General features: G+C 50.8%; 1 protein-coding gene across 9 annotated transcripts in view; it reads right to left on the reverse strand.

Annotated features, from left to right (window-relative positions):
* Nucleotides 1-9,087, reverse strand: part of Fbrsl1 (fibrosin like 1) — a 74,162-nt gene extending 65,075 nt beyond the window's left edge. For 3 of the 9 annotated variants that reach the window (XM_040731036.1, XM_040731035.1, XM_040731040.1), the window contains exon 1: nt 8,411-8,769. In XM_040731036.1, the coding sequence (XP_040586970.1) occupies nt 8,411-8,698 (288 nt within the window). In that variant the 5' untranslated portion in view covers nt 8,699-8,769. Of the gene's footprint in view, nt 1-8,410 lie in introns of all 9 variants that reach the window. The other 6 variants (XM_040731033.1, XM_040731039.1, XM_040731038.1 and 3 more) reach the window with 5 other exon arrangements.
* Between the last annotated feature and the right edge of the window lie 6,534 nt (nt 9,088-15,621).

Raw genomic sequence — 15,621 nt, forward strand, 5'->3', positions numbered from 1 at the left:
AGCTGAAGCCAGCCTGAATATTTCTGATGCCACAAGCCTGAGACACGAAAGGATCTGGGTGAGTTCAAACAAGTGGGGGAGGGGCAATAGGCAAGCATCCAAACTGAGCCTGCTCTTCCTCTGCGCTGGACACCAGAGACCACCAAGTGCTCCGGTTCTGGATACGGGACTAGCAGGGCCTGCCTGGGTTAGACTGAAACACGTTCACCACAGGACTCACACTGGTGCCCAATGGGTGGCGGGGAGAACAAGCACATGTTGCCTCATTACCCTTCCTGCAGAGGAGGACCTGAGGCCCAGAGCAGGAAGCAGGTTTTCCCAAGCAATTTACAGACCTCCCTGCTATGCTCAGCTGACAAGGCTGAGGGCAGAGGAAGCCCAGGGCCTCGTCCTGGGAGCTAGGAGACAGCATCTGTAGGCTGGAGAAATGTGTGGAAGCCCTGAGACAGACAGACTCACTGGTGTTCCTGAGACCTAGGAGAAAATGTGGGTTTTATTCCTGAATGACCCTGAGGTTGAAGTCTTGAGAAGCAAGTTTACCCCCACCTCTGCTTGACCAATCCCCATCTCAGATGGAGGAGAAACGGGGATACTGAAGATACCACCACCTCACCTCATCAGAAGCCACTCCTCTTTCCCAGTCCGGGTCTAGGCCATTCAGTGCCAACATTCTGAGCAGTACCCCTGGCCTGAGGGGGCAGGGTAGCCAGGGCAGCTCAGAAGGGTCCCTGTGAGAACTCTGGCTTTCACAAGAGAGGAAGCTGGGCCTTTTGAAGATGAGAAAGCTGTCGTGTCAGGCTGAAGAGCAAACTACAGGGAGGGGGGAGGACAGCCAGGGTGCAGAAATCTAGACATGAGAGCCAGGAACAAAATGCAACAATGTACGAAGAGAGGGATCAGGCCACTCTCCAGAAATCTACACCTGAAATCTCACTGGTGACTCCCACTTTACTCAGTGCCTCAGTTTCTCTATGAGGATGGGAATAAACACTGAGAAAGCCCGGCACACAAAATTCTCTAACCACACCTGCACCCTGGAGACAGCGCAGCATTACCTGTTTCTGCCATTAAGCAACAAGGCACTGGTTAAGTAAGGCCAGGATTTCTTTGAGGTACAGCTAGCCATACCACAGAAATTTTGACACTGGCTCCTCTGCTCCTTACAGACAGAGGAACTGGCTGGTACAGGATATGCAGGCAACACCCAATGCATCCTGAGAAATCTAAGGGACAAGTGGCTGTTCCTCCTGAGAGGGCTGCTTTAAGTCAGAATCAGAGCTGGGCTGCCGCCAAGATCAGGCTTCTACCAGGAATCACCCCTAATGCACAACTGCATTTGCCACACATCCACAACTGTCAAGAAAGCTCTGTACACAGCATGAGGCCACACACCCAGTAGGTTCTGCATACCAGCTCTCCACAGAAACCACACAGAAAAAAGCTCACATTGCACGAGGAACATGAGTATATAGCTGGTACACTTTCCTTTTTTAACTACTCAGGTAGAACATGGCACTGAGTCCCCAAAACATTATCTCACATTGGTTTCAGAAGAAGCCATCTTGGGTACTTTGGGGACCCTTGTGCCCCAGCCCCCACACATTCCTTAGCTTGCCAATCTGAATTGGGCACTTGCTAAAGCTGCCACCCAATGACCATCTTCCCCAAAATGCCACCACCACTCTCTCCTCTTCCAGTTGTGCTCTGGCTGGTTCACTCCAAGAGGACCCAAAACCCACCATTCTATGCCTCTTTCTCCACAGCCCCCAGACTCCAACAATTCCTCTCTCAATGCCCTGACACTCAACAGTGAAAGACCTTATAGGTGACCTTTGGGGCTAGGCAAAGGTAGGTACTGGATAAAATAGAGCCTCACCCCACTGGCCCAGGCATCCCTACTCACCCCAACACAATGTCCAGGCTAAATCGGCTCATGTGCTGTGAGACAGACCCACAGCCACTGATCTACCTGATGAAGTCTGATTAATGGGATGCAAAGACCTAAATGGTTATATACTTACAGAACTCCAGTCCTGCAAACCGGAACAAAAGGACCCCCTTCTAACCGGCAGTGCCGAGGGCAGAGGACAGGCTCTTCTCAGCAAAGAGGAGTGGGCCTAGATGGTATCGTCATTCCCCCACTTCCGAGTTATCATCCAGAGCTGGAAGCCACAGCCACACCCAAGCACGTGCCGGGAGTGGAGGTTTTAACCCACCCAGCAGCAGTTGAGGGATCCAGTGGGTGGAAGAGCTGTGGGCTAGCAATGGGCCTGGATTTAAAAGCCTGCATCATCTTGGCAGAACAGATAGGTCACAGAAGGGAACAGGGATGTTGTCTAGTGACTGTGGAGTCTGGATGGAGGGATGGAGGGTGAATGTAGATGGAGGGGCTCGGGTTACAGGGACTTGAGTAAATGAGGCCCCTCCCACACTACCCAACCCTATAACCAGAACGCATGCCAGGGTTTTATCAGACGGACACTGCTATATCATGTATCCCTCTAGGTCTTGGCTTCTGCTCATAGGTGGGCCTCTTGAAAAAGGTTTCTTGACTAGAAAGTCAGGCCCCACCACAAACAAAGGCTGGATTCTGGGACCTGAGAATTTTGTCCAGTAAAAGAAGTAGCTATTCCAGAGTTCAGAAAAAGAGAAATTCCCAATCGAAGAACAAACCCAGGCTCAGTCAGCAAGACAAAGGAAGGTGCTTCAAGACCAGTGTTCCCATGACATGCTGCATGTGAGAACCAAAATTAAAGGGACCTCACCCATGAAGGAAGGAAAGATGCCAGAGGGCACCATTAATCTGTGGCTTTGGGGAATGCTATGCAAATGACAGGCTGGCAGAACAGTAAAACTAGGGTTACAAACTAAAGCAAGATGGCCAGAGTCAAGTGCTTGAGGATCCAATCAGAACGAGAGCATTGCCCAGGAGCAAATGGGAACAGCTTTAGTGAAATGGCTTTCTCATAGAAGCAGAACAGGAACTGGGGGGAGGGGGGGATGGACCAAAAACAAAACAAAAAAGTTATATTCACCAAGATCAACGAGGGGGCTATAATGTAACCACAGTGGTAGAATCCTTGCCTAGCCTAAGTATGCCCAGGAAGACCCTGCTCTGATCCCCAGCACCAAATCAAATCTGGTGTGATATACATGTTTCTTTTTTGTTTTTGTTTTTTTTCGAGACAGGGTTTCTCTGTATTGTTTTGGAGGCTGTCCTGGAACTTGTTCTGTAGACCCAGCTGGCCTTGAACTCACAGAGATCTGCCTGCCTCTGCCTCCGAGTGCTGGAATTAAAGGCGTGTGCCACCAATGCCTGGCTGATATACATGTTTCTAATTCTAGCACTTGAGAGATAAAGGCAGGTTATCAGCTACATAGCTACATAGTTCAAGGCCAAATAAGCAAGAAGGAACGACCATACTTCCACAACCAATGCTGGCTCAAGTCTCCTCCAGGTGCTTAGCACTATACATGCAGATCTAGATCTGTTTTGGTGACTAGTGGATCAATGAAGACAGGGGACAGAACAAATCAGGTTCCTGCTGTCTCCTGGGGGGCATACAACCAGAAAGGGCATCCTGTTAGAGGACAAGAGCAGGTGAACAAGAGCCCTGGTTGGGCAGGAGATGCCATTCCCGTTGTGGCCTTCCTGAGCAAGCAGATAACTGGGGAAAGCCTTCCAAGCAGAGGGAAGACGAGAGCCAAGGCTCAGGTCTGAAGTGTGAGTGTGGGGACTCCAGGGAGGCAGGTGTGCTCATAAGGTTACAGATGAAGCTCAAGCTAAGAGGTTAGCAGGCCTAAAAATACCAAAAAGAATAACTTTAGGTGACACAGGCAAGGAATTTCCAGGTACCAGAGACAAACAAATGAGACCCTTCCAAGAGCTATATGGTTAGGGTAAAGGCACTCTTGTATCATAGTGCCAGGCAATAGACAGGCCAAGGACCTTCTGGTGGCTCCCAACAAGGCCTTGGCACAGGATAGGCTGCCCAAGGTGCACTGTGCACTCATATGGCCCAAGGAACCTGAGAGAGCCTTGCTTTCACATGCCCAGAAGACCTAAGAGGGACTAGTTTCCCCCATAGCTGGAGGATCAATACTCCCTGTGAATAACCCAACACAGTCCAAGAACAGGGTTCAGGTTCAAACCTGTGGCTTTGGACAAAGCGGGTGCATACATGAACCTCACACCAGGAGGCAGTCACTCTGGACAAGAGGCTAAGACTCCTGCCATAGCTCTCCCCTCTCCTCACCTAGATGTCTGTGTAGTTTTGGTTCCCACAGCTATGTACAAACAGACCCTGAACCATGTGGGCACTATCCACCCAGCCTAACAGCAGTTCAGAGAAGCACCACCCACCCAGAGCACAGTCAGGATGAACACCCTCCCAAGCTGTGTCCCATGATAGATAAGCCTACAGGTCTAGTCTGCTGCTCAGCCAATCTCAAGTCACAGTGCAGGCTGGTGGCTGTCAGCTAGGCTGACAAGTTTTGGGTTACTGTTTTGTTTTGGTTTGTTTTTTCCCTTTTAAGTCTCTCTTCAAAGCCCTGGCTGTCTTAGAACTCAGAGATCAACCGGCCTCTACTTTTTTTTTTTTGGTTTTTTCGAGACAGGGTTTCTCTGCATTGTTTTGGAAGCTGTCCTGGAACTCGCTCGGTAGACCAGGGTGCCGGCCTCTACTTTTACTGTTCTGGGATTGAAGTTGTGCACCAACCACCATGCCTGGTGGTTGACAGGTTTGTTTGTTTGTTTGTTTGTTTGTTTTTTACGAGACAGGGTTCTCTCTGTATTGTTTTGGAGGCTGTCGGTCCAGCCCGGCCTCGAGAGATCCACCTGCCTCTGCCTCCAGAGTGCTGGGATTAAAGGCGTGCGCCACCACTGCCCGGCGGTTGACAGTTTCTTAAGCACAGCTCTGTACAGTGTGGTTTTATGAATATATTTTGTGAATTAAAAGTCAAATGTACTGACCAGAGAATGCAGAAACACAAGAGTTAGAAGTGAGTTAGAGAAGTCTTGGGCACCACAACACACAGCATTTGGGGGAATTTTCCTTTCCCCGGTACAGTTCACACGTACAGGGCTGAGGAACAACAACATCCCCTCCCTATGTTTCCACTGTGAGGAGCCTCTCTCAACTCCATGTTGGTGACAGCCTGTATCCAGCCGTGTCCCCTCTGGGAATTCCCCCTGCCCTTTGTAGATGGCATAGCCATCATATACCCAGCTGCACTGCCATTGTGAGGAACAGCTACCACCCACCATAGATGACACTATGTGCCCAGTTGTGTCTCCTGTGATGAGCACTCTCCTTCCCTGTGTAGATAGGGCTCCTCTCTATGGCCACCATGAGGAACCCTCTTTGTGCAGGTGACACAGTTGTTACAGTTTGTTGTATCTCCCTTCATGTGTAGGGTATATCTGTTCCTGGCCATTTCCCCAGTCAGAGGCTCCTGAGAACAGCAGACACCCATGGAATGGGGCACTGGAGCAGAGGCACCCATCTTTTTTTGTTTTGTTGTTTTTTGTTTTTCAAGACAGGGTTTCTCTGTGGCTTTGGAGCCTGTCCTGGAACTCGCTCTCCAACTCAGAGATCCGCCTGTCTCTGCCTCCCGGGCACCCATCTTCTTAAAGAGCTTGACTTTCCAATCACCTCATCAGCTTGCCGCTTAAAACAGATTAGTAAAAATCACATGACATGAAACCACAGGTGATTTCTGCTTGGAGATGGTAGTAAAAATGCTCTCTGGCCCCAGAGTCTTAGCCCGAAGGCTAGAAAGTGCTTGTCTACCGGAGGCTGGATGCAGGGCTCAGCCTGCCTCCTGGTAATACAGGTACCAGCACAACTTGTTCAGTGACCTGAGGCACTTGTATTGGGTGGACCTACAACAGTTGCTCACCCTTTCACTGTGGGGTGTGGGAGTACAGTCACCTTCGTCAGTACACCAAAAGAATTGTCACAAGATGGACAAGACCTGCTTTTCCTAAACGTCCAAAATCCCATGCGTCTATGGATCCCTGTTCTTCACTCCCCAGCCTGCATACCCTCAGTTCCAGCATGAGGCTCTCAGCCTAAATCCATGGATCATTAAGTGCCACCCCACGCGCTCTCACCAACAGCCACTGCCATGATGTTCGGCATTCTCAAATGAGGTAATGGGACATTCTCCCGTCATCTCAAGTCATTCACTCCCACTGAACTGCCTGTGGGATTATGCAGGCTTCTCTGACACTCAGCGTCATGACGTGTAGGGATCCTAAGGAAGTTCTGTTGAGACAGCTCTGCCTCTGGGCTGGGGTCCTGCTAACCTGAGAATGTAGCTGGCCATCCCCCAACAGGTGCAGCTTCAGAGCAGGGGGACCACATTCCAGACCATGCAGACCCCAGTCTGGTGTGCCTCAGATTTCTCATCTGTGAAAGCGATCAAACCTACCTGGTCATTTGAAGGGCTACATGAATTCATGTCTGTAAAGACAACTGCTAGAGTGAACTAGTCATCGCTGGGATGGGATCATAAATTACCTGATGCCAGGGAGAAAACTTAACAGTTTACCAGTAAATGAAACCCAGAAAAACTTTTCTAGATGAGATCTAGACATTGTGATCCGCCCAGAAACCAAGTACTTCCCAAGGCCAGATTCAGAAGGTAAGTAAGACTGCTAGAAGGGTACTAAGTTTTTGTCCAGGTGAGGAGAGAGGGAGGCAATCTCAGTGACCTGGGGGTAAGCTGGTGCGCCCATAAGTCAACCCTGTATACTCGTCCTAGAAGAGGTGGGGTAAGGCCAGAGACTACAACTGCAGCCCACAGGCAGAATGCTTAAATGCAAATGGACTGGTCTCATGACAGTGTGCTGTGACCTTAAGGCAGTGACTCTGGGCTTTCCTAAAGCCCAGCCCACTCTTAACACTCTCCCACACAAGCATTCACCAGATACTCCCCACTATGTTAAGTCTTGGTCGCTGTGTTCTGGACTGGGAACCCATAGGCACAATCCTCTCACTGGCAAGTTTGAGGGGCAGAATCCCAAGAGTATCAGTCTCCAAAGTATGGGAAAAGGTGGGACCAAAAAGGAAGATAAAGGGGCATTTAAAAAATACCCCTAGTTCAGATGAGATCTTGAACTGACAGCTGGGCCAAGCTGTCACAGCCCCAAACAGTACACAGGCAGATAGAACACTTAAAGGAAGTTGCAAATCTAAGACCCAAAAGAGGCCCGTGTGATAAAGAAATGGGGGAAGGCCAAATGGATGGGCGTGCAGGCTCTTTCCTGGCCTGGCAGCAGACACAGGTGTGGCAGGATGGAAGATTACATATCCGAAGCATGTAGTACCGTGGCTGCAGTGTAGAGGCTTTAGCACAGTGTCTGGCTATGTCATCACCACTTGAGCAGAAAACCCCAAGCCATCTTGTACACCAGCATCCAACTCAATACAACTACATCCCATCAAATCACCTTAACCTGGGATCACTGACTTGGGCCCAGAACTCATCTCATGCTCTCCAGAAGACAGCCGAGCTAAGCACAAGGCATGACAGGACCCTACATTCATTCAGAGATGTCTCAGACAGACCCATCCCAGGCTTACTTAACGGCAGCCATCACTGTCTGACTGACCCTCAGCTCTCTACTGACCCGGCAGACCCCAGAATTGAGATACGGACTTGGTGGAAACTCCCTTTAGAGAGCTGCAATGACAAACTTCCCTTTCCCAAGGCTTTGCCTGATACTGGGGAATAGCAGATGGTCCGTCAGGACAAAAGTGGAAGAGCTAATACACACAGAGTGATCCCGGGACTACAGCCCAGCAGATGTGATTCCCAAAGTGCTCACCTAGATGGAGATCTCTGAATTCCTAGGGGTTAATAGGGCCTGTGAAGGTTCTGCTGGTGCCCTGAAGGCGGGACCAGCGTTCCCAACTACTTGAGTTCCAGAGACACACACGCACACAGTGACTATCCACTCACCCACCCACTCACTAAAATGACTGGCCATTTCCACTTCCTTCTCTACTAACAGATGAGTTCAGGTAGAAAGGATAACTTAAGTCAAACAGGTGGTATTTTTAGTAAACCCATTACCTCTATTCATGCAGTAATCAGTCATCACCAAGAAGGAGCTGCCTGTTGACTCCCTGTCCCCTCCAAACAACCCTTAATAGAGCACTGAACAGGAATATCCTAAGTGTCCACTGTATCGTCGCCGCCTCCCTGAGACCCCAAACTGCCCAGTTCCTCAGCTGGTCCTGGACGCAGCGATAACTTGGCAACAAGTACCAGCGGCTGCAAAGATGGCTTGGGCGGCGTGGTTTAAGTCCTCCCACACACCCATCACTCCGGGTCCTCTTCCTTGCAGGCGGCGTGCGGGTAGGTTTCCCTGGTCCCCGGTCCGGCCTTCGCGCCCACCTACCTCCAGGGCCTCCAGAGTGCTGAAGCTGGCTATAGCGAAGCCGTCAATAACCTCCTCCTCCTGCGAACTGGACTCGCGGCGACGGCGCCGCGGGGGGCGCGCGGCGCGCAGGGGCGTAGGGCGCTGAGGCGGCGCGCCGCGGAGTCCCGCGTTCTCCTTGCCGGGACTGGGCTCCGGCTCGTCACCCGACGACGGGCTCTGCGCGCGGGCGTCGCGGGCGGCTTCCCGACGCCGGCCGCGGTCTCGCTGCGCGCGCGATCGCCGGCTCGGCCGGACCTTGGCCTCCATGGCGGCGCCGCGGCTGTGACCTTGGCGCCCCGCGCCGCCTGCTACGCCGCACCGCCGGGCTGGGAGGGCGCCGCGCGGGCTCGGGGCCGGGGCGGGCTCGGGGCCGGGGCGGGCATGCCGGGCGCGGGCGCTCAGCGCCGGGCGCCGCGCGGGCTGGTACCCCGGGTCCGGGCCCGGGGCATCGGAGAGCGGCCGATGCTCAGTGGCCCCAGATCGGGCCCCCAGGGACACAACCCATGGCGATCAGCGGGCAGCGGCGGCGGGCGGCTGGGGGCGACGGGTGGCGGAGCTTCAGGGCACCGAGATCGTGAGGCAGAAACAGTAGTGGCAGCGACCGGAGCGGATAACAACTGACGCACTTCCGCCGGGCCGGAGTGCCAGAGGAAGCGGGCGCAGCTGGGGGAGGCTGACCCGCCGACTCCGCCCCACTCTGGCCCCGCCCTGACCCCGCCCTTCCGGACTCGGCGGCTCTGCGCTGAGTGGTCCCTCGCCCTTTCACATTAAGCCCCGCCCCTGAGGAGGGAGGGTTCCCCTTTGCCCCACCTCTGCAACAGGCCACACCTGTCTGTGCACTTCTCTTCAGAATCCCGCCCCTCCGAGGCAGACCACGCCCCTCTCTGCCCGGCTCCACCTCTCTAGTCTAAGCCGTCCCTTAAGCCCCGCCCTTGCCTTCAGGTCCTGCTCACCTGTGCAGGGTGGTGAGCCCGGTCCTGATCAGATCCCGCCCCTTCAAGTCCCGCCCTGTTGACCACGCCCACTCGGCAACAAGCGCACTCTTGCAAGAACTGCCTGGCCACCTGCGGCGAGTTTGTGGCGGTCAGCGCCGCCTCTTCCTCCCTCCACGTGGGAGGTGATGAGTCTCTGCCCCCACAGCAGGTTCCGGCAAACTGAATGCAAGCACGTGAGCGAGTGTCCGGTCAGTTCTGGGGGCCCACAGTGCTGCAGTGTATATGTCGTCCTCCACCTGCAAGCCCTCAAATCCAGAGGTCTCACCCTGCTCTCCAAGCTAAATTTGGTGGCTCCCTGCTGAAAACCAAAGCCCTCTGTGTCCGCAAGCATGCTTCCCTTGGGACCCCGTCTCTCCCTGCTAGTCCAAGGACCTGGAGACTGCGGCTTGTGGGAGACATGGAGAATGGGCAGCTAGGAAGTTCAAGGCTAGACACAATGGTGGGCCTCCTCCTTTAGCAGGAAACAACTTTCCCAGGTGAAGTGTCCTGGTGCACATGGAGCAGGCCACTAGCTCATATATCAACTACCCAAAAACCTTGTTCCAAGGTAACCTGATGGCCCTTTCAGAAGTGGAAACGGGTGGTGTCAGAGCTTGGCTCGGGCATTGAGTGAGAAGGGACACTGAGCCCGGCCTGTACCTGAGCAGTGGACACAGTGACAGGAGGAGACAGGGGAAGGAAGCCCCTGAACAGAGCCTCAGGTGCACATCATCTGGCTCCTGAGGAGGCCACAGGCTCTCTGCAACGCTGTCCCTTGAGGCATCATCTGGAAAGATGGCCTACCATCCATAAGTGCCATTCTTTTGCTTCCAACACAGGGACCAGCACCTGCCAGCCTAAGCCAGGGCAGGGGTGGGGGGGTCTCCTCCTCTTCTCTCATTCCAGGATTTATCATGAAAACACTCAAAGGCTAGCATCTATTTAGTAAGAAGCTAGCTGGGAAGACAGCAGACCCAAAGCAGTTTCTCATTCCTACTCACTTCATTCTTCTTTAGACATCTCTCCTGAAGCCACCCCACCTCCAGCTTGTAGAGAGTTTCCCTCCCCTATGCCATCCCTTTTCTATTTTTTTCCCCCAAGACAGGGTTTCTCTGTGTAACAGCCCCGGCTGTCCTGGAACTCTCTTTGTAGACCAGGCTGGCCTTGAACTCACTGAGATCTGCCTGCCTCTGCCTCTCAAGTGCTGGGATTAAAGGTGTCCGCCACCACAGCCAGGCAACCCTTTTCTACTTTAAGAACGACTGCTGAGAACCACTTTTTGAAGTTTTCAAGAAAGAAAAGGTATCCTTGCTTATCAGGTCTCCTACTTTCTCAAATGCATTGCTTCAGTGAAAAGCAGGGGCTCCAGAGACCAGACTAGGGAGTTTCTTCCTGGGTTTCCTCCCAGTTTCTTTATCTCCTTTAATTTGTTTCCAACTTAGGGAGCAGCCACAATCTCTCTGGGGGACAGGACTCTCTAGCTCAGTTGTTCCCTAGGGAAAGCTGGCTGTGGAGAGACATCTGTACTGATTTTCTCCCACAGGACACAGCTCAGAGGGAGGCAGGGCTAAGATAGACTAGAACAGGCCCCATTTGCCTCCACCTAGAGGCCCATTTTGATAGCCCAGGTTTGCAAGGACTTGCTGAAGTTCATGCTACAATCCATAGTAGTCACACCTCTGTGGAGTCGGGACTGGGCAGCTGGACTTCCCTCTGTGCTCAGACCCAGCTTGTCCAAACTTGAGCACAGTAGGGAGGGAGGTATCACACACACACACACACACACACACACACACACACACACACACACACACACGCACACACGCACACACACACACACGCCACCGCCCTGATCCAGAGTTCCAGAGCCCTGGGACTGAGGACGAAGCTTGAGAATTATTTATAGGCTGATGATTTGACTTGGGTACCACCACTTTGGAACCACTCCCCCTCGTGCCCCCAGTATTGGTTGTTGAGCTTAGGAACTGTCATCCTTTCTGCTCTATGCATAGACTCTACAGCTCCAGCCCGAGCACTGGGCTCAGCTCTGTCGCCTCTATCAGCCCACATCTCCGAGCTTAGTACTCAACTTCCTGTCTGTCCATGGAAGTAATGATCCTATCCATCTGTAGGTGGAAGACTCACCAACACAAGGGCTCTTCAAAAAACAGCTGCTTCCCAGCCCGGCGTTGGTGGCGCACGCCTTTAATCCCAGCACTCCGGAGGCAGAGGCAGGTGGATCTCTGTGAGTTTCAGGCCAGCCTGATCTACAGAGCGAGTTCCAGGACAGCCTCCAAAACAATACAGAGAAACCCTGTCTCGAAAAACCAAAAAAAAAAAAAAAAAAAACCAAAACAAAACAAAAAAACAGCTGTTTCCCAAATACTTCCCAGGCCCTTGCCCAATTCCCCACAGCTCTGGTGCTCACCCATTCCTCCCTAGGTTGAGGCACTCAGACGCTCCCCCTGTTAAAAGGGAACATAGATCACTTTTGTGAGTTCTTAGTCTTGTACATAGAGGCATGTACAAATGCTCAGGAGAAAGCTTGAGGACATTTTATTAGGATTTGAGAGGAAAAACAAAGCAATAGGATAGCAGCCAGAAGGAGAAAGCTGGATAAGAAAAGTCACCCTTTCTTTTTTTGGGGGGGGGGGTTCGAGACAGGGTTTCTCTGTGGCTTTGGAGGCTGTCCTGGAACTCACCTTGTAGACCAGGCTGGCCTCGAACTCACAGATATCCACCTGCCTCTGCCTCCGGAGTGCTGGGATTAAAGGCGTGCGCCACCAACGCCCGGCAAAGTCACCCTTTCAATTGAGTATGTATACAGGCAGCTACACTGGGTGGGAGTCTACTGTTAAGAGTTTCAGGGTAAATGGCTTAGAATTCTTAACACTATCTGAAAAAGGGAGAGAGAGAGGGAGATGAAAAAGGGTAAAAGAAAATGTTAGGGTTTTGTTTTTTTTTTTTTGGTTTTTTTTTTTTTTTTTTTGGTTTTTCGAGACAGGGTTTCTCTGTGGCTTTGGAGGCTGTCCTGGAACTAGCTCTTGTAGACCAGGCTGGCCTCGAACTCCCAGGGAGAGACTTCTGGTGCCTGTAAAGCGACGGTCTTCTTCAGTAAAAGTCTTGTCAGAACCATTTGGATTAACTCTTAAAAAAATTTGTTCTGAGGAGCTGGAGACTCAGTGGTTAAAAGCATGGGCTACTTTCTCCAGAGGACTGGGGTTCAACTCCCGACACCCACATGGCGGGTCACAACTGTCTGTTAACTCCATATAGGCAAAACAGCAATGCACATTAGAAATGAAAATAAGGTGGGCGTTGGTGGCACACGCCTTTAATCCCAGCACTCTGGAGGCAGAGGCAGGTGGATCTCTATGAGTTCGAGGCCAGCCTGGTCTACAGATCGGGTTCCAGGACAGCCTCCAAAATAATACAGAGAAACCCTATCTCAAAAAAAAAACCAAAAAAAGAGAAAGAAATGAAAATAAATCATTAAGAAAAAAGATCTGACTTAGAGACAGACACACTCCAAGCCCTGGGTGGCCACCACTATAACCTAGGACGACCTTGAACTTCCGATCCACCTACTTCCACCTCCCAGGGTGCTGGTATTACCATTGGTATCACCGGTGCTGGGATTACCGGTGTTCACTGAGAATTGGCTATAAAGGAGGAGGCAGTAATATAACGTGTGATCTCTTGTTCCTTTGGGCAGATACTGTATTTTCGCCCAAAGTAAAAGATACAACTCAGATTCTAGTCTTTTGAACAAAAGTCATGTAGCAGGCACTCAGGAGAGGCAGATGTAGGAGAGTTTCTGTGAGTTCAAGGCCAGCCTGGTCTACACAGTGAGCTCCAGGACCTTCAGAACTACATAGAGACCCCCTCTCGATAGAAAAAAAAAAGAAGAAATGTAACTGTACACTAAGGAGAATAAAAAATGCAGCAAATCTATAAAATCACCATATTTGAGCTGGAGTAGCTTCCCCTACTGGCTTCAACAAAGCCCTGCTTACCTCCACCTTCCCCCCCCTCATATGGAGGGGGAATTGTGATACTTTCTCTTTCCTTTCAAATTCTAAGGAGGGCAATTGTGCTCTTTTACATTTCTATTTTCCCTTTTTTATTGAAAATAGGTTTTTCAGTTTCTCTTCCCTGTACTCCTTCCGGTTCCTCCTCACCTCCCTCCCGTCCAGACTCCCCCCTCTCTTTCTGTCTCTCATTAGAAAACAAGCTGGCAGCCGGGCGTTGGTGGCGGACACCTTTAATCCCAGCACTTGGGAGGCAGAGGCAGGTGGATCTCTGTGAGTTAGAGACCATTCTGGTCTACAAAAGCGAGTTTCAGGACAGCCTCCAAAGCCACAGAGAAACCCTGTCTCAAAAAACCAAAAAAAAAAAAAAAAAAAGAGTTGGACAAGATAAGCAAACACATGGAAAAGAACCCAAGAAAAGGCATTTGTGTGAACACTCAAGAATCCCATAGACCCCAGCACTCGGGAGGCAGAGGCAGGCAGATCTCTGTGAGTTCGAGACCAGCCTGGACTACCAAGCGAGTTCCAGGACAGCCTCCAAAGCCACAGAGAAACCCTGTCTCAAAAAATCAAAAAAAAAAAAAAAAAAAAAAAAAAAAAGAATCCCATAGACACTAAGCTGGTGCAGACCCCCATGCACACAAACCCTGTGCATGCTGCCCCAGTGTCTGAGTTAATTAGAGCTTTGATCATGTTGATTTAGAGGACGTGGCTTTCTGGGCGTCCTCTATGCCCTCCGTCTCTTACACGCCTTTCTCTTCCTCTTTCTTGGAGTTCCCTGAGCCCTGAAGGGAGGAATTTGGTAGAGACATCCCATTTAGGGCCATGTGTCCCAAGGTCTCTAACTCTATGCATAGTGTCCGGCTGTGAGTCTGTGTTCTCATCTGCTTCAGGAGGAAGCTTCTCTGAGGAGGCTGAGCAAGGCACGGATCTATGAGTATAGCAGAATGTCATTAGGAGTCATTTTATTGCTACTTTTTGTTTGTTTGTTTGACCCTAGGTTCCTGGGCTAACTAGTCTGGTTCTTGGTGACCCAAGCAGTGTCAGTTATGGGTTCCATCCTGTGGAGTGGACCTTAAGTCAAATCAGATTTTGCAACAATATAGCAGGAGGCACAGCTTAGCATAGTTCAGCACTGCCAGCAGTTCTCTTACCCATTAGAGACCTGCACTAAGGTAAACCTAGCCAGATTCTTGACATCGTTGCAGGAAGTAATTGTGGAACCAGCTAGTGTGAAGCAAAGCAGCAGTTTATTTTCTTTTTTCTTTATTTATTATTTTTATTATTTTGTTGTTGTTGTTTTTCAAGACAGGGTCTCTCTGTATTGTTTTGGAGGCTGTCCTGGAACTTACTCTGGAGACCAGTCAGGCTGGCCTCGAACTCACAGAGATCTGCCTGCCTCTGCCTCCCGAGTGCTGGGATTAAAGGCATGTGCCACCAACGCCCGACAGAGCAGGAGTTTAGTATTAAAAAGAACGTTTATCAGGGCTGGGGAGATGGCTCAGCAGTGATAAAAATACTTGTTCTTGCAGATGACCTAAGCTGTGTACCCAGTATCAATGTAGTAACTCACGAATGTCTGTTATGTCAGTTCCAGAGGATTTGACACCCTTTTCTGAGCACCAAGGGCACCAGGTACATATGTGCCTACATAGATTCAGGCAAACTCATGTGCATAAAATAAAATAATTAAAAAAAAAAGACTCTTCCTTACCTTACTCTCTCTCTCATGTCTGTCTCCCCCCCCCCTTTTGGTCTTACTATAATAAACTATGATTAACACAAAAGAAAGAAAAAAGAAACCGGCTGGTGGTGGCGCACGCCTTTAATCTCAGCACTCGGGAGGCAGAGGCAGGCAGATCTCTGTGAGTTTGAGGCCAGGCTGGACCGATAGCCTCCAAAACAATACAGAGAAACCCCGTAAAACAAAAGAGTCCCATAGAATATCTGGAAAAGAGTGAAATCATTCTTCAAAGTCATGTACACCCAGGCCTGAAGCCTGTTTGAGTATGTCAGCAACTCTCATGTATGTCAGCAACTCTCACGGTAAAAGTTCCTAATTGTGCTAGAATCCATCTATTCATCCATATCTATCCATCTTTCTATCATCTATCCATCTATCTATCATCTGTCTTCTATTTCTTTCTTCTTTGTACTAGAATTCTTGATTCTCAGCTGGCAAGAG

This window comes from Mesocricetus auratus, unplaced genomic scaffold, assembly GCF_017639785.1.
Source record: "Mesocricetus auratus isolate SY011 unplaced genomic scaffold, BCM_Maur_2.0 Super-Scaffold_100025, whole genome shotgun sequence".
Classification (NCBI taxonomy): domain Eukaryota; kingdom Metazoa; phylum Chordata; class Mammalia; order Rodentia; family Cricetidae; genus Mesocricetus; species Mesocricetus auratus.